This window comes from Prinia subflava, chromosome 1 (assembly GCF_021018805.1).
Source record: "Prinia subflava isolate CZ2003 ecotype Zambia chromosome 1, Cam_Psub_1.2, whole genome shotgun sequence".
Classification (NCBI taxonomy): domain Eukaryota; kingdom Metazoa; phylum Chordata; class Aves; order Passeriformes; family Cisticolidae; genus Prinia; species Prinia subflava.
The window spans coordinates 27,215,556-27,238,731 of record NC_086247.1 but is presented as its reverse complement, the minus strand read 5'-3'; the positions used below and the strand labels follow the sequence as shown (position 1 = coordinate 27,238,731).

Here is a 23,176-nt window from a genome sequence, read left to right as displayed (position 1 = left end):
ATAATGACCTAAGAGCTTCTTATGGAAGCAAAACATAAGTCTTATGTTAATGTATTGTTATATTTATTGCATGGTAGAGGCTTTCCTATCTCCACTGTTCTCAGGCGTTTACCTCACTTGTTCTCAGAGGATCCTAAACTGTTACTGAGCTGCCCTGTCCTCCGAAGCATTTTCGTGCTGCTCCGGTAAAGGGAGCCGTGAGCGGTAGAATCCCGGGGACACGCTGGTACAGCAGGTGGAGCTGTTTCTTCCCCCTCGCACCTCGCAGTAGCTGAAGCACACTCCTGTTGCTCCAGTGACCATAGCAGCCCCTAAAACAACTTTACCATCGGTTGTTCATTTAGCACATTGGCACAGTGTAACTGACAGTGCATTTTGGCGCCCAGCAGCCCTATAAAAGTACTTTATTTAGTGCTAGTAAAAAGCCCTGGCCTTTGGGTAACTGTGTGAGGCCTGCTGGGTTTGTTATCAAACTGTTAATGAAAGCTTGTGTGAACCAGAGCTTGATACCAGCTGCCAATTGTTATGAGGTGCAACTTAGGTGTGGGATGAAAAAGGCCTTGAAAACATCAGCACAGTTTGAAAGCAGAGGCCATGGCAGCGAAAACAATGTCCTGATGATCAGTGACGGGTCTTTGACAAAGCATAACCTTGCAATCTGGGAACAGACTCTTCGTTTTAAGAATGGAGTAGAAGTGGCAAAGCAAAATCAAAAAAAGGCAGCCCAACAACTGAATGAGACACCTGCAACAGCCTGGGAAAACACCCTCCACTCTGCTTTGCACAGGGAGAGGTGTGTAGGGTTGGGAATTGTCTAAAGATTGCACAGTCTTATGAAAGGATAAATTGCCAAATTTGTGGAGGGGACAGAATGCAGACACCTGCTTCAATTCTGATTCCCTGCAGCGAGTTCCCACACATGACCTGTGAAAACACCAGGAGTGAGCATCAGCACTAGTGGGGAGGTGTCTGCACTGTGGTGCTGTCTAAGGTAGGAGGGAGCTGTCGAGGACTCTTTGCTTGGAATTTGTGCCATTGGTTCCCAATATGTAAAAATTAAGATATAGTGATAATGGTTAGCAGGGTGTAAGAACAAACTCTAACTATCAGTTCTTTAAAGGCAGAAGAATTATTTGTTACTCTTGTGCTCTATTTTCTCCGTCCACAGTTTTGTGGGAAATGCTCACCTGGAAAGCTGTTCAATAGTATTTTCATGGATATCACTGGTGCAGAAAACTTGCCCCACTTCAGAGTGCTTTCTGTCACGTTGACCAAGTGTTTCCTGGGGAACTTTCTTTGCTTATTATTTGACCAAGCTACACTTTGGGTGAAGTAATTGAATACCTGGAATGCATGAGGAAGTTACAAGAATTTATTCCTACCCTGATCCAGTTTCTTAATATCTCCTCTGAGTTTTAACTCCAAATTTGTTGTTCTGAAAAGAATTTTTTGATATCATCACAGGGAGTTGTTAACATTTTTAACATTAATTCTTTCTGTTCCTTGCTCTTGGCTCAGGAATTTAATCTTACAGTACTTGGGAACGTGCATGTGATAGTAGTGCTTGGAACGTTTGTTTTTCTTGCAGATGACTCCATCTTTGGCATTGTTTCCCTTTTTAGCTTACATGGCTTCCTTAGAGCTTTTTGATAAGTGTTTAAATGATTTTTGCCTTCAAAATGGTTAAATAATAAAGATGTGGTGCAGGTGAAAGAAAGCTGTACTGAATTTACCTATTCACAAGGATAAATTTCAACCTTGCATGACTGAAAGACATAATAAAATAACTAAAATAAATTTAATTAAATAAAAATATAAACAAAATGTGAACACTGACCTTGTCAGTTGCAAGGCATGCTCTCGTGCATTAATCACAATAATTTAAAATCAATTCCATTATTAGACTTTGTTTTCATTTCCCAGCTAGAGAATGAGCTGTATCAATCGACACTGAGTATGGAATCAAGAAATTCTTGTGTTACTGGAGACCAGGAGGACTGTGATTCCGGGTCCAGAGGGTGTTACCGTGCCCATGTTGCCCTGAACATGCGATTGCCAGAGCAGGCACCGCTCCCGTGGCACACCCGGGGTACCGCACTCTGCTGCCGGGTGTGATGTTGTTATAAACGCATATTATAAAATCGGCTTTTCGCACATATTACAATGAATATCCCATGTGTCATGTTGGGAGGTTATACTGTATTCATATCGTTTCTTTCAGTAATATGATAAATGTAGTTTTTAGGTTATAGAATAATAGTAAAATAGAAATTATGTTACGTAATGATGCCTTTGTAATTAGCTCTAGAAATAGAGAAGATAACCAAAGAACTTTTTCAGAATATCCTAGCTTGATAAGAGATAGCAGCAATGACCAAAAAGGCTCTGAGAAAAGATTTATGACACAGCTCTGCAACCTAACAGTGCCATGAGAAGACCAGATTTATAAATGGAAGAGAGAAGGGGAAGCTTGAGATTAAACAGGAACACCTAAGATTTAAAAGGAATGTTTGAATCATGTATGTAATGTACGAATATTCAACACACTAATGTTTTTAAGGGATGAGTCTTCTGTTAAACGGGGTACTTGCAATGGTGAATCGCATGTGAGGGTACCCAGGCGCCTGTAAAAGAATACTTTTGTTCTTATTGTCTCCTGATTGTCTAGTTGTAATTTTTAAATTAAACTTTTAAAATTTTACTAATTGAACATCGTTTTTCACAATGGGGAGCTGAGGGTCTGCTCTGCTTTAAATGTACCCCCGGAATTATCACACAGGATGGATTTTAAAGCTTCTCTGCTTTTATTGGAAGGTAACTGAGGGAAAGAGGGGTACCTGAATTACGGCCAAGTGTACTTGGACGCCAGTGGAAGGGGTTGGGTAAGTACCCAAAATTCCCTGTGGCCCTGGCCAGATCATCAGCGTGTCCTGTGCCTGGGCCCGGGGAGGTGTGAGAGCATCATTTGCAATTAATCTAAGGGGTTTTATATCAAATGCAAACCGCGAAATGAGCGACAAGGAGCTATCGAGGCGAGGACAGGCAAGCTGGCGGGACGTATCCGGCCGGCTCCGGGCCTGCGCTACCGACCCGGGGCCCCTGAGGGGCAGCCGGGCGCAGCCCCCTCCAGCCGAGCCCAACCCGGCCCGCAGCGCCGCCCGCCTGCGCCGCCCCGCGGGGCCGGGCCCGCCCCGCAGCGGCGGCCGCGCCGGTGTCCGGGCAACGGCGGCGGCGTCACTTCCTGCGGCCGCCCCGCCGCTGGCCCGGGCCGCGCTCCGTCGGGGCCTTGCGGCGGTCGCGACACGTGGCCCCGCCGGCGGCATGGCCGCGGCGGCCGAGGCGGCGGGCGGCGGCAGCAGCCGCCACGAGAAGAGCCTCGGGCTGCTGACCACCAAGTTCGTGTCGCTGCTGCAGGAGGCCAAGGACGGCGTGCTGGATCTCAAAGCGGTGCGAGGGCGGGGGGCGGCCGGCGGCGCCGCCGGGTTCGGCCGGGCACAGGGCCCGCCGCGCTGCAGGCAGGGCGGCGCAGCGCGGGGGCCGGGCAGGGCCGCCCGCTCCTTCCTTCCTTCCTCCCTTCCTTCTTTCCTTCCTGCCTTCCGTCCCGACCGCCCGGCGTGCGGGGCCGAGCCCGGCCGCGGACGGGCGGGGGCTGCCCGGTGATGGGTGACAGCCGCCGCGGGCGGCTACAATACGCGTTTCGGCTCTTTTACAAAGAGTGTAAGGGATGCCGTGCGTTAAGTTTAACTTAGTGTAAGTGGTTTTATTTATTATGCCCTATTCTGTGCTCCTCAGTAGAAGAAAGACAAGGAGCTACTGAGAGGTCCAGCAGAGCGCTACCAAGCTGGTGCAGGATCTGGAGCACCTCTTAGGATGAGAGACTGCGGGAGCTGGGCCTGTTTATTCCGGCAGAGAAAACACTGAGAGCAGGTCTCAGCAGTGCATATCTGTACCTTATAGGTGCCTGCCAACAGGATGGTGCCAGACTCTTTGATGGTGCTCAGTGACAGGACCAGGAGTAATGGCCATAAACCAAAGCACGAGAAGTTTCACCTCAACATGAGGAAGAACCTCTCTACATTTAGGGTGGCAGAGCACTGAAACAGGCTACCCAGGGAGGTCATGGAGTCTCCCTTTCTGGAGACATTTAAAACCCACCTGGACGAGATCCTGTGCACCTGCTCCAGGAGAATGTGCCTTGGTGCGGGTTGGACTAAATCATCTCCAGAGGTCCCTTTCTGCCCTAACAATTCTGTGATTCTTTTTACTGTCCTGTGTTGCTCTCTGCACTGACTCAGTGTATGGGCTGCTGTTTAAACCTGTTTCTTGCCCACCCCCCTCCTTTTGGCGAGAGAAAATGATGTTGAAAACCAGACCATTGCCGCCTTGTACTTTCTATTATGTGTGAATGAAAGAGGCTGAATTGGCATATGAGTGACAGATACACTTCATATGACAAATCATTGTGAGCCAGCTCTGCAGCCAGCCTGCCGCCTCCAAGGCATGAGGGCATTGGGCTGCAGCAGCTCCAGTGATGCCCTGGGACCAGCCCACCTTGAGGTGCTTGTGCCAGGAGGTCGCTGTTGCAGGAGGGATCCTTGGCACAGTGTCCTGCTTGTTCCCTGAAGCCCTCTGGCTCTCGGGTGTGCAGTGCATTGAGGCAAAGCTGTGGTAACCTAACTGGTGAAGGTTGTTGGTGAGCAGCTGAGGTGTTCAGCAAAGTGCAGCAAGAGGTTGGCTTGGTGCTCTGCTTAAAGCCCTTTCTGACCTCTTTTTTGATTACTCTTAATAGGCCCCAGGAGGTGAATGGTGTTCTCAAAGCTTTTGTGCATCCCTCTTCAGAGCAGATGCACTTTGGTGATGTTACTCTGGCTAATGAAACTTCGGGGTGAATAGGGAAGGACTCTGATAGGTTTTATATTCCTCATTTAGTTATGCAGTGGTCTGGACAAGTTGATGAGCTCCTTAGTATTAGGTGCCTCTTTATGTACCAAAACAGAATGAAGTCCAGATCTTTGGGATTGTTGTGCAGTTTTTATTGTCTGTCGTGTCCTGAGAGAGGTTCCAGGTTAGTCTGAGAAGCAAAACATACTCAGTTTGTAAGACATGAGGCCCAAAAACTTGACTAAAAGTGCCAAAGAGCATTGACTTGAATGATAACGTTGGGCTGTGCAGTGGGATGGAACAATGCTTCTCGTTCTCTTTAGTAAGAAAGGTGCCTACTCAGAGGAATGAAAGGGTTGATAGCCACAGAAAAGTTAAGTGGGCATAGCAACCAGTCATAGACATTCCTGCTCAAGACCTATAGGAGACTGTTTTCTGAATTACAGGTTACAGTTTGTTAAAAGTAAATACTAACTGCAGTACATAAATTTTTGGTGTTCTCATAAGCAGTTAGAACATACATTTTGCTATCTGGTTTTCTCCTAAATAAGCCATATATCTAAAGAAAAATGAAGACCAGTTTGTGTTATGTCAGTGTGCTCAGCAAAGTGAAGAACAGGACAGTGTTGAAATAGAAGAGAGCATTCCAAGAAGTGAATTGTGCAGTGATCACCTTTAAGTGTCTCCCTGCTGGCTAATATTGACTCTCTCATGTTGTGCTGCTGATTGGTGTTTCTGTAGCAAAACCAGCACTAGAAAGAAAATAAAATTTAAAAACAGGTGGATTTCCAGTTTTGTGATTTAGCAATTGAGAAGGAAAATGTGTTCTATGGGACATTTTCTGGTGATCATTAATACCTCTATAATTATAGTTTAGCAGGCTGTAAGAGGAAGCTGTGAAAATGTTTTAGTGCTGGACACTTCCTTGGTAACATCTGAGAGATTGTGGGAGGGGAAATGAGAATTTTCTTTACTTGAAATTTGAATTTTGCATTTACTTTAAAATTAAACAGCTATTCTAAAATAATTACATACTTGTCATAAGATAGCCCTGTATAAAGAAATCTAATTATGGAATTAAGTTTAAAACACTAAGGGATGATATAGAAGCGAAAGAAAACTAAATTTCTGTCTGCAGCAACCCATGAATTCCAGGGAAGAGAGAAAAAGAGCAAGATGAGTGAATAAGGCATAAACCACCTGAATGGGTGCTGCTCATAGTGTACATGCAGTGCTTCTGCCCTAATTTCTTAAGTGGGCTTTATTTCTAGCAGAACACCATCCCTGCTCTAAAGATGGTTAAGTAGTGTTTCTGATCATCAGTGCAAAACGAGATATTCTAAAATCTACTTGTTTTAGAAGTGTACTGGGGCAGATAACTGCCTTACACTTGCTGTATGCCACAGAAGAAGAAAGAGCCTGTCTATTAGATTTTACATTCCATCAGTGTTTATGTTGCAGTGACATTCGGTACTTTTACGTACGATTTGACAGGAGCGCCTTTCAATTTAAAACTCTGACCAAACTGTTGACAGCCCTCTTAAGGAGAAGATGTTGTCATGTGCTACAGGCAGAGTTCAGAAGATGCAGGACCTCTTTCCTTTGACACATGGAGAGAGCAAGCAGGCAGAGCTGGCCCTTGTGCTTTGTTAAGGTTCTCAGTAATGGTTCTGCCACGGTGCTCTATCGAGTTCCTCCACTCTCTAGGGCTAAGGAAGTACATTTACAGCTGATGATTGCTGCTGCCTTTTGTCAGCTCCCAGGGAGCAAACAAGTTGTGGGGTGGGGGCTACAACCTCTCAATTGCCCTTTACCTGGCCTTTCTTTCTTATTTCTAGGCATTCGTGCCTGTCTGCAGCTGAACCTGTCCTGAACAGTGTATTTTCTGTATTCCAGGAGCTGCACAATCAGAATGTGCACAGAACCGCAGCTCTGTGCTTAGATACTTTATTCCAGCTCTGCACCTGTCTGGGGGACAGTCATGAGTGCTTGGCTTGAATACACACTTAATCAAAGTATGAGGAGATATTAGGAGGAATAATGATAGAGTGAACCCTTAACATTAGAAAGATTTTATGAAAGAACTCTGAATAAGGAAACTACGTCCACCGTGTTAGCAGGGCCATTGTTGCAGGTGTCCCTTTCTTGACTCAGGCTGAGAAGCAATGACTTTTAACAGTGTTTTGAGAACAGATTTGTCTCAGGAAGCTCTTTTAATTAAATTATTAGTGAATCGTTTATGTGGAAGATTGAACTTAATTTCTGATCCATGTACCTGGCAAAAGGTATTACACTGATGACTGCTAGAATATCAGGGAGAAATTGCTCAATTGTTTTTTAATATATCTGTGATATTTTTAAAAGACAAATAGTTTACAAGGTCTGTACCAGGGAGCTAGTGAATGTCTGGATTGAACTTCTCATCTTGGGAACTGGCCTCAGCTATGAAATGAGCCCCTGTCCTGGGCATCTGGACCTGGCAGTGGTGAATGTGCTGCTGGTGTTCATGGGAGCTGTGCTTTGGGCATACAAAAAGCAATTGCATTTAGAGTAGAACAGTTACTTCAACTTTGAAACATCTGAAATTGAACACTCAGAAAAAGTGACTTTTTTTTTTTTACATCTTAAGCTTTGGTTCCACAGCTCCAAATTTATGTACATTGGTATCTTTTGCTACCAGTACAGTTTGAAAATACATTAAGATTGGTAAAGCATTTATATTTTGTAGACAGGCCTTTAGGAAAAACCCAAGAGGTAATGAAATCTTTCTCCAAAGCAGTTTCTTCATCGTTCAAACCATGAATGGTAGACTAAGTCCTAGGTCAATATGTGGAGCAGTGGGAAAAAAGCAGAAAGTTGAATGGCATCTAAGTATCTAAGTGTGTGCTGTGCATTCCTTGCACTGAATAATGTAAACAGCTTGTAGAATAACTGCAGACTGAGATGTATGAGGTGCTGATTCAGCGCTGGGCAAAAGGCATCAACTTTGTCACTTGCTAGATTTTTAAGGTTCTCGTGCAGTCCTTGGAAGCAGTGTGTATGCATGCAGCAAAAATAGCAGATTAAGACTGCAGGTGCATATCTACTGAAACAAGGGATCAAAGCCAGTTTCCTTGGAGAGAACTAAAAACTGCACTTTATATGTATTTGCATGCATCTTGTTTTGTTAATTAAGAATTTTTTTTTCTCTTTTAAAAGACTCATACAGAAGACCATACAAAAGATAAATGCTGCTAATGGTGTGAGTGGAAACAGTGTTTAGTGGGTACATCTTTGTCAAGGAGAAAGAGCAGTGTTTATACTTCATGGCTATAAGAGTATTTTTAAAATCTCTGTTCTTTCTTTTTATCCTTTCAACTTTATTTCAGTAGCAAAAGGTAACTGTACTATTAAGCAGAGAAATTTGGTTTTCCTTCCCGGTTATGGTTGTCTTGAGCTGTACCTTTCTTTCATATAAGCTGCTTACAAAAAGCGTATATTTATTAGATTGTTGGAACAAAATGAAATAAATCATTATGCTCCTGTAGGAGAAATTATTTGCCTTTGTGCAAGTTTAGTTCAAATTCATAAGTCTTTGCCTACCCTTTTCTTTATTTTTCTTCTATTTGTTTAATGCATACAATCCCATGTAATCATTGTATTTAAGTGTCCAAGTAACTGCAGAGTCAGACTCTTCTCTGCATTTCCTTCTTTTAGTGAATATTCTTTGAACTTGAGCTGCTTTTCAGATGTGAAAGGAATGACTAGCCCATTTGCTTATTTTATCTTAACTCTTGGTATCAGTTACACAAAAGTCACCATGGAGAGAACGCAGTAAGGCACAAAGTGGTGTCCTCTGCCTGCGCTGCCTTGCTCAGAGGGGCGAGGTGTGGCAGCCTCAGACACACTGCGCAGCTGGCTGTGTGTCAGCAGCAACATCCCTGGCACCTGTACAGGTGCTGGTGCTCTGAGTGACACAAGGGTGAGCCCTGGTGCCCTGCGAGGGGCATTTGTGCTAGGACAACACTGGCCTGAAATACTGCAGCTCTCCTGCAGCCACCTTGGGAAATTCCAGCGCTGTTGTTTCGTATCCTGGCACCACTGAATCCAAACAAAGGCTCTAATACCTCAAGTATCAGTGCAAGGAATTATAAACTTGGTATGGTCTTGGCTTCAGAGGCTTGCCCCACTGCAGGGTGTTGTTGCCTGCCTTCCACACCTTTTCCTGCCCTCCAGAAAGAGCATGGCAAGCTCCTCCATGTAATTGAATGTATCTGGAGATATATTACAGTCTTTGCAACCCCCCTGAGCTCCCCTCTCTGTAAGGGCATGGCCTGCTGGCCTTCTGCCAGGGGACTGCCTCCTGTGCTCTGAGCACTGCCTGCAGGTGCTGAGCTTCAGAATTCATGATGGTATCTGGCTCTTGAAGAGTGGAACCTTCTCCTTTCAAATTACATTACATGGCATTTTTCCAGGGGAGTGGCTTAACTGTCTTTCTGTGGGCATGCAAGTTGCTGATACTTGTTCTCTGGACAGGCTGCTGATACGCTTGCTGTGAGGCAGAAGAGAAGGATCTATGATATCACCAATGTTCTGGAGGGGATTGATCTCATTGAGAAGAAGTCAAAAAACAGCATTCAGTGGAAGTAAGTTATGTCAGTCCTGCAAATTTTCACATGCCTAAGAGCAACAAAAATTGTCTCTACTTCTTCTGACTATATATGACACCATAAAATTAACATTGTGCTGATCAATGAGCAATAGGGTGTTGTAGCAGTAAAGTTGCAAATGAACTGTATTTGTTTTCCCTTTAACTTATGTCTATGATACATACAATCAAATTAAAAGCAAACAGAAGAGAAACTTCGGAAAACTTGTAGTGCTACGTTATAACTAGCAGTTGGAGTTGAAAAAATCACTGGGAATGAATCTGGGAGGGGTGTCAGGACACACTGTCTCTACCTACCTTCCCTACCACAGTCCATGCCTATTTTCTCTTAGGTCTCTGAAGGTAAAAGCTCAAGATAAGAATTACCGGAGAAGGAGATAGGCCCTGCCAAACAGAAAAAAGCAAACAAACAAACAAACCAACCAAAAAATCTGCATTCCAAAATAAGATAAAGTTTTGAAGAGAGAAATTCTAAATTTGATCTGAAATTAATAATTTTCATTTTCCTGTCCAAACACTACTGAAAGGTTAAATGCTAATTTCCTACATATTGAAAAGTAGTAGATTCTTTAAACCTTGAAAATAGTCTTAAGAAATTATCATGGTATGCTTGCTTTAGATTTTCACATGTGATTTCATGAACCCTTATACCTTTTTAAGAGGAGTAGGTGCTGGCTGCAATACAAAAGAAGTCATAGACAGGCTGAGGTATCTGGAAGCTGAAATTGAAGATTTAGAGCTAAAAGAAAAAGAATTGGATCAGCAGAAACTGTGGCTTCAGCAAAGTATCAAGAATGTCATGGATGATTCTACAAACCACCAATATCCTTTTAAATTAATTGTGTGCATTTTGGAACTAGAATTAAAGCAACAGTTAAAGTGTAGGTAATGGATAAAGCATAATGTAACTCGTTTTACCCTGAAGCAAGGTAAAGCAAGTATTTTTTCAAGTTTTACTTTAACAAAAGAAGATATAAATCTTATTTACATGATTTTTTAATTTCTGTGACTGTGATTAGTAACATGAAAATAATTTAGCATATATATGTACAGCACTAACTATTAAGTCAATAGTATAATCCTAGTGGCTTACTTGAAATTAACTTGAATTTATATTTCGTTACCAGTGCTTTACATGAATCTTTTTTGCTGCTTCATCCTTTTGAAAAGATTAAGCTATCACGCAAAGATAAATGGAGTTGACAAAGTCCTGAAGCTTGTTGGATTTCACACTGGAAAAAAACATCCTATATATAAATACCAGAGAGTTCCTGCTGCATTGCTTGTAAGCATGTGCTTAGCTGTCTTGCAAAACAGACGCCTGAGAATAGGAGCAGGAAAGTGCCCTTCTTATCTATAATACTATTGATAAGTACTTAAAATTACTGGAGTTTCTGTTGAGAAACTGTTTCTCTAAAATGGATTTTGTAGTGAAGGAGATTGAAGTTAAATGTTAGGACAAATTTTGGGAGAGCTGGCACTGAAATTGATCCCCCAGGGAGGTGGTGGAATATCTGTCACTGGAGGTTTTGCAGAAGAGGAAAGACAAGCATCTGTCTGGAATGTCTGAACAGTGGATTCATCCTACCTTGAAGCAGAGGAATGGGATGACAGATGAATTCTGAAATTCCCTCTAGCAGTATTTTTGTGTGATTCTGGGAAATGCTGATACATACCTGAACTCTATATTGTCAGATTAGCCAGGTAAATGGTAGTCTTCAAAACAAGATTTTACATGTTCTCCTTTTTTAGAAGAATCGCTTCTCATTCAAGCTACACAACTATTTTTCTTTTTGTATTTTCTTTGCTGATACAGGTATATTCTTTAAAACACAGAACTCTTGTTATTTGCAACTAGCCATTCTGAAAGTCAAAAATAATGCCTTGATCACACTCTAACAATAATAACATTATAGTTTAGGCTCAGTTTGGACAAACGTCTGAAGGGCAGCAAATACCATTTTTTATTGTTTTAAGAAAAGTGTTCCTTGACATAAGTTACATTTTCATATGTCACCCATGAAGATATCTGCAACTGCTTCAATGGTAAGTTGCTGTTAATATTTCTAAAGTGAGGAATTTCTTGAAAAATAACTTGCTAACTAACCTGCTTTTTTCCTGCAAGTGTTTTGAATTGAGAAGTACTCAATAGTGATCAGTACTAGGTAGAGGTCTCATAATGTTCATGGCTACCAAATTCTGGCATTTTCTAGTTGTAGTCACAGATTGTTTAGAATGAAAGCTCAGCTGGAGTCCTGGTTTTGGGTGTCTTTTTTGGTATTCATACTTTTCAGCAGCTTGCCATGGGCCATTAATAGAACCAGAGACAGGATATGTTGGTCCAACCCTCCAAAAAAAAGGAAGATCCAAATTTTGTATTATTTTCTGGTGGCAACTGTGGCCAGACAGAGCTTGTGATGCTGTATAAATGGAGCCAGCAGAAGGTCAGTGACTAAATCTAAAGGATTCCTGGACAGGTGCTTTGAAAAAATTGCCGGGAACTGCAGGCAGAGGTTACGTCCCTTGACATCATCTCCTAATTCTGGGGCACTCCAGGGAAGATTGTTGTTCAGCCTCCAGCTAGGCTCAAAACCATCTTTTCCTTGCCACAAGGAAGATTTTTTTTTAATAAAAACACAAGATTAGAAAACTTTTGCAGAATTTAACAAAAATGAGCTGTTACTGAAAAGAGTCAGTCATTACAAAACACGGTGTCACTTGGCATCATGCTCACACAGTACTTCACCTAAGTGTTTCTTAGGAGGCAGAGAAAGAAAAGTGTTATTCCAAATTAGTTATGTACAAAGAGGAAATGATCTGCAGGTAGGCAAGTGATCTGCAGTGTTGTGCTAGTGCTGTGCATGTAACGGTCCCCTGATTTTAACCAACACATTTTAATGCACACAGTAAGCCACAGATGAGTGCGACAGACAGCTAGCTGTTACATCCCAGTTGTATGTGCTGTGGAAGCCATGAGCTTAGCTGGTTGGAAGTGGTGGCACTGACGATGAACATTAATATCTCTTCTTCCTTCTATTAAATCTCTGTGGTACCACCATTCATCAAAGTCATAAAGTGAGCTAGACCTGAGAGCTGGTTTAGCTGAAGTCGTATGAGGAGTGGCTGAGGGAGCTGGGGTTGTTTAGCCTGGAGAAAAGGAGGTTCAAGCGAGACCTTATCAATATCTACAAGTTCCTGAAAGGAGGCTGTAGCCAGGTGGGGGTCACTCTCTTCTCCCAGGCAACCAGTGACAGGACAAATGGACATGGATTCAACCTGCACCAGGGGAGGTTCAGGTTGGATATCAGGAAAAATTTCTTCTACAAAGGATGGTTAAGCATTGGATCAGGCTGCCCAGGAAGGTGGTGGAGTACCCATGGAGGTATTCAAGAAACAACTAGACATGACACTTAGTGCTATGGTCTAGTTGACAAGGTTATGATCCGTTAAAGGTTGGACTCTGTGAACTTGGAGGTCTTTTCCAACCTAAATGATTCTGTGAAAAAAGGACTAGTTAAATATTTTCGCCTTATGTTATATATACAACTAGAAGACAAACAGGTAAAGAACATGGTAAAACTTGTACTGTTGTGAGAAAATGTTTTTGCAACGATGATCTGAGTATTGGAATTCCATGATTTATACTATGCAATATACTTAGATCTTAGAGGGACTACACATGTCCTACCACAAGTTTATATATGCTAAATTATGCAGTACTTTAAGTGGCCTTAGAGAATTTGCAGATCTCATTTGAGTGGATACTATACAAGGCTTAAGAAAAATACACTTAACACTTTCTTAAAAATTGCTGTTTAACCAGGAGATACACTTCTAGCAATTCAAGCACCTTGTGGTACACAGTTAGAAGTACCTAGACCTGAAAAGGTATGTACTGGTTTCTTGTTTACCTAAGTATTCTAGAGCAATAGTGGCAAAGATGAGCTGTTCTAGAGCAGAGGATGGGAGAAAGGATTAGGATTGTTTCAGTTGAGAAGAGGGAGGCTGGACAGAAAAAAGTGGGGTTTGTACATTTAACTAGACTAATGTTAACCCTGCCTTCTATTAAAACCAAAATACACAAGTGGGTTTCTTCTTCTCTCTTGCTTCAAATGCTGCAGCTTTCAAAATAATGCATAGTTGTCATGAATTCTCTTGAGAACTCGGCGACTTTTATGTGTCAAGTTTCTGTTATACTGTTAAAATGGATCTCTTATGCAAAAGCCTTATAGATTTAGTTTTGATGTAATTTAGATTTAGTCTCATGGTACTAGACTGGATAGAGAAACAGACTGCAGTCTGACTTTACCAAAAGGATTAAATTGGCAAGATTAAAGTAGGAGGCCAAATTATTTACTTCTGTCCATCTTTTAACTTGTTGTTGTTGTTGTTGTTGTTGCAGTGCTTGGTTTTAAATAGTGTTTACATAGTTGGGAGAGAGCATTGTATGAAGCATGACATCCACTGTGCTTATAGAAGGCTGAAATTCACCTGAGAAGTTTCACAAGCTATTTTTAGTGAGGCTAAGCACAGTCTAATGATGGTAAAAGCAACCAAGGCTAGAGCCATGAAGCTGATCAATGGTACTGTCTTTGTCCATCTCTGCTGAAATCAGTGCAGGCAATGGTAAGGTTCTCTGCAGGACTCAAGTTAGCAGCTGTGATGTTGGATTTTGGTTTTTTCTTTTAGTTGAGGACTAAACCAGCTGATTTTAGTCTTCTTTATCTTGAAAGTTCCAAGTTCTCAGGAAACAGTAACTTTCATAATACACCATCTTTACAGGGACAGAATGGACAGAAGAAATACCAGATCAATCTTAAAAGTAGTTCAGGACCTATCCATGTGCTGCTTATAAATAAAGAATCGAGCTCCTCCAAGCCCACGGTGCTTCCTGTTCCTCCACCCGATGACCTTGCACAGCCCCCATCTCAGCCTGCAGCTCCAGCGACTCCACTAAAACCAGCTGCAGCTCCTCCAAATCCCCCAGAACAACACGAGCCGAACCAAGGACAGGAGCTACCGCAAACAGCAGTTGCTGACACACCATCAGGTGGATCCAGGGGTTTTCCTGCCTCTGAGGGGTGGGGGAGGAAGGCAGCTGGAGAGAAAGAAGAAACTGTTAAGAAAGGTGGTAGACAAAGGAAAGATCAAGAATTTGCATAGGGTAGCAGCTGTCCATTAAAAAACTATCCAGGGGCTTAGTAAGAGCTCTCAGGGTACAGAGACACCCCTTCCTCTTTTGTCTGATGAAACATATACTTCCCTCACATCTTACCATCTTACACTGAACAAGTTTTGGATGTAATCCTGTTTATTATTCTGAGGTGCTTCTCCAGAATGCATTATGGAGCAAAATTGCAAACTTCTTGACGAAGGAGATGATTTGAACTTGTACCTTTTAATGAGACTGATAATACAGGCACCAGTTCCAGCTATTGTACCACAAGGTCGCTTACCTTCTTCCACATAGCCACAGTAAGAGGCTGCCTGAATATCAGGTATTTTTTTCATAGTAATAGTAAATTAATAGGTGATAGGAAAAGATTTAAGAAAATGGTGTATTACAACTGCACGCTGAGGTGTCCCGATTACCTTCATTTATTAGCCTTTAATTAACTGACAGTTAGTTAAATTGTGCCTGTGGAAGGGGAAGACTCCTCTCCCCTGATCCCAGGCATTGGCCATGTTCTCCTGAGCAGACACAGCCAGGGGCAGGTGCTGTGTTGTGTTTCAGGGTAACACACTTGTAACGCGCCTTCCTGTCCGTGCAGACGGCAGCGCCCAGCGGGACAGCACAGCCCCTGCAGCCCCTTACTGCAGCCTCCCGGAGCCAGAGCTGTACCCCAGCCTGCCTGCAGACAGCGCCCACGCCTCAGCCAGCTCCAGTGACTACCAGAGCTTGCTGCCCCTGGATGTCAACTGTATTCTCAAGCCAAACTCATTTGACATGGCAAAGATGGAGGAGCCTGCAGGTAGGAAGCAGTAGTTCCTGTTTAGATATTTCACTGATTTCCTGAGCCCTTCTTTGTGACCGAAGTACCAATGAGTTACACAAAGGAAAAAACAGGTCTCTGTTTATCTTCTGATGAAGCCACTGAGCCAGCTCTGAGGAGCATTCTAATTTTGAGCAAATGAGTTTCTTCGCCACCAAATAAGTTTCACATGGTATACGGCTCTTGGGTTTCAAAAGATAAGTGGGAAAAATGTACTGGGGGTGGGAAACTGAGGGATACGAAGGTAGGTATATTTTACATGTACAGCATTTACATTACGGCATACTATCTCTGCAGCTCCTATACTGCAGAAGCCATAGTGTACTTGGCAACTCAGTGTTTTAATGCAAAGAATGTATTGACTACTATAAACACGTATTAAAAACCGACATACATAAAGCATGTGCTCCTGTCTTTCACAGGAAATATCAGCGGAGATATTATTGATGAACTCATGTCTTCTGATGGTAAGTATTTAGGATCTTTTCTAATAATCACAAGTAGCAGCATGTCTTTTGTGTGAACAGCACTTAGAAGGCATCCGTTAAATCTGATGCCGAGTCAGTATGAAACTGCTTCTTTCCCGCATTGCCTCCTCTGTCCCTTTTGTCTTTGCTCCCCTTTCTATTCCCTGCAACAGTTTTATTTAACAGTCAATATGAAAACCTTAATCCAACAAGCACTTACATGCATGAATAACCCACCAGTACTTAATTTAGGGACAAAGAACAAGCTGACTAGTGTGCTGTTTTAAAAAAAAATAAAACTGTTTTAATTCTCTTCTGCTTTGTGCTGGTGCTTTAAGTATTCCAGAACATAGTTCTGGATGCAGACTGATACATGTTCAGCTGTGGTACACTAAGAGAACAAACATCACCCATTTCTGTTCTTGCACGTCTTTGGCCATATGAGTGCAGCACTGAACCACAGCTACCACAGAATTCATGTGCTCTCTGCCACTCACTGAGGTGCCAGGCAAGGAGGTGGACTTGACTCGCTTTGGTCCTTTTGCCCTGTAATAATATCTGCCCCTCAAGCAGACCACCTCAGGGCTCATCCAGAAAGAGAACGTGCTTATAAGATCCAAGGGGCAAGATGGGATTCTGTGAACGTGCCAGTATGTGGTTAACATGGAAACAGCCTCCACTTCTAGAGCAGGGATGGCATGCGCAGCTCATGTACACTGTGATAGAGTTCCTAGTGCAGAGTGAGGCCTGAGTGAGGCTTCTCTTCTTGCATTCCCCCCACAAAGACAGCTTCAAGTCCATGCTTGAAATGCAGTGCATAGACAAACTGCTAGACTCCATTTCCCTTTTGTAAAAAGAGAGAATGCTAAGTTCCTTACTTATCTGAAGGCTGATCGTGCAATATTGTAACAAGATGAAGGAATATAAATATAAATTATGGCTTTCTGGTTAGTTTTCAAAAGCTGCTTGGGAAGTCCTTTGCTGCAGAAGAAGAAATTAAACCCACATTCCACAGCTATTGCTCCACTTCAGCAACTGACTTAAAATACCATGCAAAAAATGGTAGATACATCACTTACTGCCTTAGTTTGAATGCAGTACAGGTTTTACAGTGTGCCTCCCAGTGAGCTTGTCAGATTATCAAGATTATTTTAATTATTAAGACTAACTCAAATGACAAACATACTGAATTATGATAGGGCTGATTTTCCACAAGTTTTTTAATTTAAACTAAACTATTCCTGCTTTACAGTTTTTCCTCTCTTACGACTCTCTCCTACTCCCGGAGATGACTACAACTTTAACCTGGATGATAATGAAGGAGTCTGTGATCTCTTTGATGTGCAGATACTAAATTATTAGATATTGTGTCAACCAGACTACTTATCTACCTCTAACTGTAACATTCTAGACTTCTTCATAACCTAAGTATTTGAATAATGAATGTATAACTTCTTAGTTCACTGACTCTGGGAGTATATTTCCTTTTGCTTCTTTTAACTACTTCACAAAACAAATTCAAGAACAAGAAAAAAAGGGCTCTTATCAAATATTCTGGCACTTTTTCACCTGAGTGTTTTTCTGTCTAAGCCAATTGTTTGGAGCTTTCTTTAGAGAAAAGTGAAAATAACTTTGTAGCCTTTTGATCATTTTTTAAAAAATGATTAGGCTTCTTGCTCACAGTTAACAGCATTTTTTTGAAGCTGCCAAGAAGCTTTTTATATTCTTTTTTAACTTCTCACACAATTTTGAAGCTTTCACTGCCAAGTTGAAAAGTGAAGGGTATCAACTTGAGTTATGTAAATTGTTTCAGTGAACGAATTTTGTGAAGTGCCTTCTGTTTTAGCACTTTAAGTTTCTCACACTGACTTCTGACATTCCGCTTTCCTAGATGATAGGAAAGGTCTGTTTGTAGTTTGCATTAAAGTGTGCCAATACTTGTATATTAACAAGATTTTTTTAATAAAATTGTGCAAACAAAGCCATCAGTATGTGTGGTCTTTCACTTCTTGCAACCCCTTCATTGTCCATTTTGCACTACAACTGAGATAACAGGTTTGTGGCAGCATCCACATTTGCTGGTTCCTCTTCCACATTTGTGGAAACCTGAAAAAAAAACCCAGTTTCAGTTTAAAGCAGAAAACAATCTTTTTATTCTGCTTGAAATAAAAAAAGACTAATAAATACTCATTGTACAGAAAATTAGTTTGTGTTTTATATATTTAATTTAGGCTAGTCTTGCAGTCATAGTTCAATAATTTGGGGGGATTGCAGGATACACTGAATTTGAGACATAAGCAGAAAATGCTTTGGGAGCATCATACCAGTAACATAACACACAGCCCAACTGAGACAGGCTCAGTTTGTAGTTCACAACTACTCTAAACAACACTTGTGCAACTTTGATGAAAATACCATTAATACAGCCTGAGTGATTAAATTCAGCAGTCATGTAGAGCCCTACTGGCACAGGAGAAGTAGTACAGTCTGAATTCTTGGAGGAATAAATAACAAGCCAACAGGGACAGGACCACTGGCTCCAACTGCCTTGAAATCCTGGCTTGGCTTCATCCTGTGCTGGCAGCACTGTCACATTTCATTTTTCCCCTCAGCCTCTGCTTAAGGTGTTTGACATTTGTTTAGCTGCTCCCAGCTGTACAGAAACTTGATCACCTCAGGCACACTGAGGACTCATGTCCACTTCTCCAAACTCCACCTTCCCCCAACAGCCAGGATGGGATGGATTCATCTGCATCTCATCCTGAAGCACTGTTTTCTCTCCCTGAAACTGTGCCTACAGCATCAGTCAGCAGAAAGGGTTTATATTGAGGAACTTGCCAGGAATTAAACATTATGAATTAATTCTTGTGCAAGACTGCAAGTAGGCCTGTATAAAAAAAACTAGACAAAGGCAAGAGAAACATGTTTTTAACCCTAAGTGCTGCAGGCAAAACCTCTACTACAGAAATTGCTGTTTCAGGTGTTGGTCCTTGTAATATGAAGGTAATATGAAGGCTTAGGAATTGGGAACAAAGAGAGGCAGAACTGTTTGTTTCAAAGCAGTGTCAGGTGCTTCAGGTAGGGAACAGCCAGGCTCATCCTATCTGTGTCTATTCATGCAGTAATACAAGTTTCAAATCAAGGGGATGTAGCTGGGACTAACTAAAAAAAAACAATTAGAAATCAGCTAGAATGTAATTTACCAGTATGCTTTGGAAGCATGCTTCAGCATGGCTGCCCACCCTCTTCTCTCTCTGCTTTAGTAGTTACAGAGAATTTAAACAGGCTAACCAGGTTTCAGCATTACCACATAAATGAAATTCATAAAACTGGGATTCTAGCTTTAAAGCAACTGCATGAATTCACAGAATACTCTGAGGTGGAAGGGACACCCAAGGACCATCCAGTCCAACTCTTAAGCAAATGGCCCTTACAGGGGTTGAACTCAGCACCTTGGTGTTACCTGCACCATGCTGTGATCAACTGAGCTAATGGCCTGCAGTCTTAGAGACACATTATAATGCTTTAAATACACACACAATCTTTTCATTCTCAAATTTTTACAAAGGGAAATTACCTGCTGAGTCTTCTGAGGTTCTGCTGTGGTACCTTTTGATAGCTGCTGGATTTCTTTCTGAACTTCAGCAAATGCTTTATTTAGTGTGCTAACTTTTTCAGCATTTTTAATATTTATCTGGGAGAGAAAAAAATACACACATTGGTATTTTCAACAAAAATTGCACTGATGTGAATAGCCCCATTTTTGTGCAATTATTATGCATTCAGTGTACATGCTTTTCAATATGTTTTATCTGTTACTTCACTAGGTCATCTAGCTGCATACTAATAAATTAAAAAGTAAGAGTTAAACTTGCTCTATTGGAATGGGAGCCCATAGTGATCCAAAAAGAGAACAGAGAGAAAACAAACGTCAAGCTTCACAGGCCCTGCTACACCACCCTCAGCTCCTCTTAGCTGGAGTGAAGTCCCAGGCAGGGTTCCTTCCTTCATCTCTGGTGGACTGACCCCGGCTGGGTGCCAGGTGCCCTCCAAAGCTGCTCCATTGCTGCCTGCTTCATCTGGACAGGGGACAGGAAATATAATAAAAGGCTCATGGGTGGAGATAAGGGCAGGGAAAGATCACTCACCCGTTTTCATCATGGGCAGAACAGACTCAGCTTGGGGAAAATGAATTTCATTTGTTGTCAAACAAATGCTACAGAGGGATCTCAGCTCCAACACTTGGAGCACCTTCTCCTCCTCTTTCTTCACTGACCTTGGTGTCTGCAGGCCTGTTTCTTTTAAAAATTCTCACTCCTCTGTTCAAACTGCTGCTGGTGGTGTGCTTCTTAACTACATCATCCCAGAGCCACTGCCAGTACTTGATGGGCTCTGCCTTGGACAGTAGCATACCCATCCTGTAGCCAGCTGGCATTGGCCCTTTCAACATGAGGGAAGCTTCTGGCAGCTTTTTAGAGAAGCCACACCTGTAGTCCCTCAAACCAAATACAATTTGTAAATGATTTTACTATTTTGAATTTCTTCCAGTAGCTTACTGTTCCTCATCACACCTTGCATCCCAGTAGTTGGTACTATAGGTCTGATCAGCGATGTCCACCACGTATGGCCACAGTATTCAAAGAAACTCCTCAGCTGTAGCAGAGTGGAATGTGTATCTCTGGGCACCTCAGCCTCTCCTTTAGCCCAAGTCTGCCTTTCTAAGTTATTTCATCAAAGAAATTCTTTCAAAGAGGAAGCAAGAGAATATGGACATGTGTTGCACTCTGGGGACAACTGTCTGTGTAGAGGAGCAGGGTGGATGGAAGAGGGCATAAACTCTCACCACTGCAGCAAAGTTTCAGCTGATCTCAGCCCTAGCACCTGCTGCTTCCAAAGTCTGCAACAGGATCATAGCCAGGTAATGACCTATTACATGGCAAACATTCCAGAAGCACGCTCATAGGTCTTCAGGCAACCCCAAATTTCAGGGTGCCTACTGCTGTTTCAAAGGCTACCGTTGTAACTTACCTCTGAGCAATTTAAGCAGGCAGAAGCAAACTGTGAAGGGTTACACGTATTACTTTTGCTTTTGAAGCCTCCATAATTTCAGAACACGTATACAGTAACAGTAATTCCATTCTGACCATGAAAACCAGCATTAAGACAGCAGTGGCAATGAGGCTGACAAAAGAGGCCAACTCACTTTAACTGAACGGTGACTGGAGAAATACAGCCCCAGCTCCCAGCTCTGATCAGAGTGGATGGACTATGAGTGGAGTACGTGATATCCTCAGGCACTCAGGCAGGACTTCTCCACAGAAAGAGGAGTACCTAGCACAGGTATCTACATCAAAAGTTGTCTGAACAGTTACAGTGGGTTTTAGCTATTAATGAATAAATGTATTTTAGCATTTTTTTTCTGAGCATCTTCCTATACTGCTTAATGATAAGTAAATCACATTAAGCCCAAAGGCTTAATGCATTAAAGAATACAGCTTCAAACACAGAGAATAAAATTTTACTCCTAATAAGCTACTGACTTTTCATGAATATTATTTTAAACCTGTTTCTCCCTTTATTATACAGAACAGTCTAGACTAAGAGGAGATGCAACGCCAACAACGTGGAATTGTTTTTTCTAAAGTTTGTTACATTCCTGTCTGTCCACCAGATTGATTAGCCAAGTGGCTTTGGCTTGCAGGAGAAAATCTGAAACAGCTTTTTTTAAAGTGCCATTTACTTATGTTTGTCCAACAGACTGCAACTGCATCAAATGGAGGAAAAAAAAAAAGCCACTATCTGCTTTTATTATTTTTATTAAAAGATGCTTTTTTGGAGGGACAGTTGAACTCCTGCAGAACTCACATCTCAGGCAGGGGGTTTGAGAAGATACCATCTAATGACTCACTGCTCACAACAGGGAAACTCTGGCTTAGATCACCCCTATCCCTCTTCCCCTGCACTGCTCCCTGCTCCATGACACACTCCCTCCCTCCTCTGGGCAGTGCTCCTGTACAGACACGAAAATAACAACATTCTTTTTGCTTCTTTGTTTTTCCATTGCTTTAGTAAATTAAATTGCCTCACAGAAGCACCTACAGAGCATCATATGTAAAGTACAGAAAGGAATTAAGAGCAAAACATCCACGAATGCATAGTCCTAGCTGTGTTCACTGCATCTCACTGACAGTTTTACTTGACAGCTGAGGCAATTCAACAGCTACTGGATCAGAAAAGGCTCCATCCTTTCTGGTTCTTCCCCACCAACACGCTTCTCTCTGCATTCATTCACAATTAAGTGTTCAACTCACCAACCCAGCACATAAAAATGCAAAATGTATTTTTAATGGCTTTTGCTGTGGATTTAGCAAGTTGAGACACCTAGTGGGCGAAGAGTTCCTGAGCCGGCATCAGGAGAGCTGTGGGAACATGGACCAGAGCCTGGCAAAGCGATCCTCTCCTGGAACCAGGAACGTGATGGAAAGGAGCAGGACTTCCCCTTGCTAGTTGTACTATGCCCGGTGGTTAGGATCAAGGCATTTTGTTAAACTGTACCCCGGATTACACCCTCAGCGACACTGCGAACTCGCTGAACTGCTGATGCGCCCTTTAGCATCGCATTCCCGAAGACAAGGCTACCAGACACTTCCCAAACGACACCCCTCAAGCACAGCCGGATGCCTTCTGTGGCACATGCCTGCAGATTGGTCAAATCAACTTCTTGTGCTTCTCTTTTTGCAGATGATACATCCGCATACAAACCTAATTCTCGGGTGCAAAATCGTGTACTTTGCCGTTCTGTGCCCGGAAGCACACTGCCCCTAAAACAGCTCCATATAATCAGTTCCGAGCGCTCGCTCCACTGCGCAGCGAGGTCGAACGGGAGCAAGCCCCGCCGGGCCGAGGCCCCCGCGGGCGCCGCAGCAGGGCCGGGGCCCTCCCCGTGGTGTGTGGGGCGCTGCCGCAGCCCTGGCAGCCCCTCCTCCCGCCGCGGCACTCACCTGCTTGAGGCCGGAGGTAACGGGCCGCGCCTTGCCCTTGGCCTTGGCCCTGAGGACGCCGCTGCGGGCGATGCGGAACACGCTGCCGGCCTTGGCGGCCCCGCCGCGGCTCTTGCCCATGGCGGCGGCTGCGGCGCGGGGCGGGTGACGTCACACGGGGCGGTGACGCGAGCGCCGCCAATGGCC

At 42.9% G+C, this 23,176-nt stretch overlaps 2 protein-coding genes across 2 annotated transcripts; one reads left to right on the top strand and one right to left on the bottom strand.

Annotated features, from left to right (window-relative positions):
* The first annotated feature begins 2,994 nt into the window (after positions 1-2,994).
* Positions 2,995-17,970, top strand: E2F5 (E2F transcription factor 5). Its single transcript, XM_063391765.1, has 9 exons — positions 2,995-3,447; positions 9,397-9,506; positions 10,190-10,353; positions 11,534-11,575; positions 13,353-13,417; positions 14,312-14,579; positions 15,301-15,501; positions 15,945-15,989; positions 17,242-17,970. Exons 1-9 carry the CDS (start codon positions 3,010-3,012, stop codon positions 17,349-17,351), a joined length of 1,443 nt encoding a protein of 480 aa, XP_063247835.1. The 5' UTR covers positions 2,995-3,009; the 3' UTR covers positions 17,352-17,970.
* Positions 17,928-23,174, bottom strand: RBIS (ribosomal biogenesis factor). The gene is made up of 3 exons (XM_063391803.1): positions 22,991-23,174; positions 19,567-19,683; positions 17,928-18,095 (listed from the first exon to the last, which is right to left on the bottom strand). Exons 1-3 carry the CDS (start codon positions 23,108-23,110, stop codon positions 18,027-18,029), a joined length of 306 nt encoding a protein of 101 aa, XP_063247873.1. The 5' UTR covers positions 23,111-23,174; the 3' UTR covers positions 17,928-18,026.
* Positions 23,175-23,176: the final 2 nt, after the last annotated feature.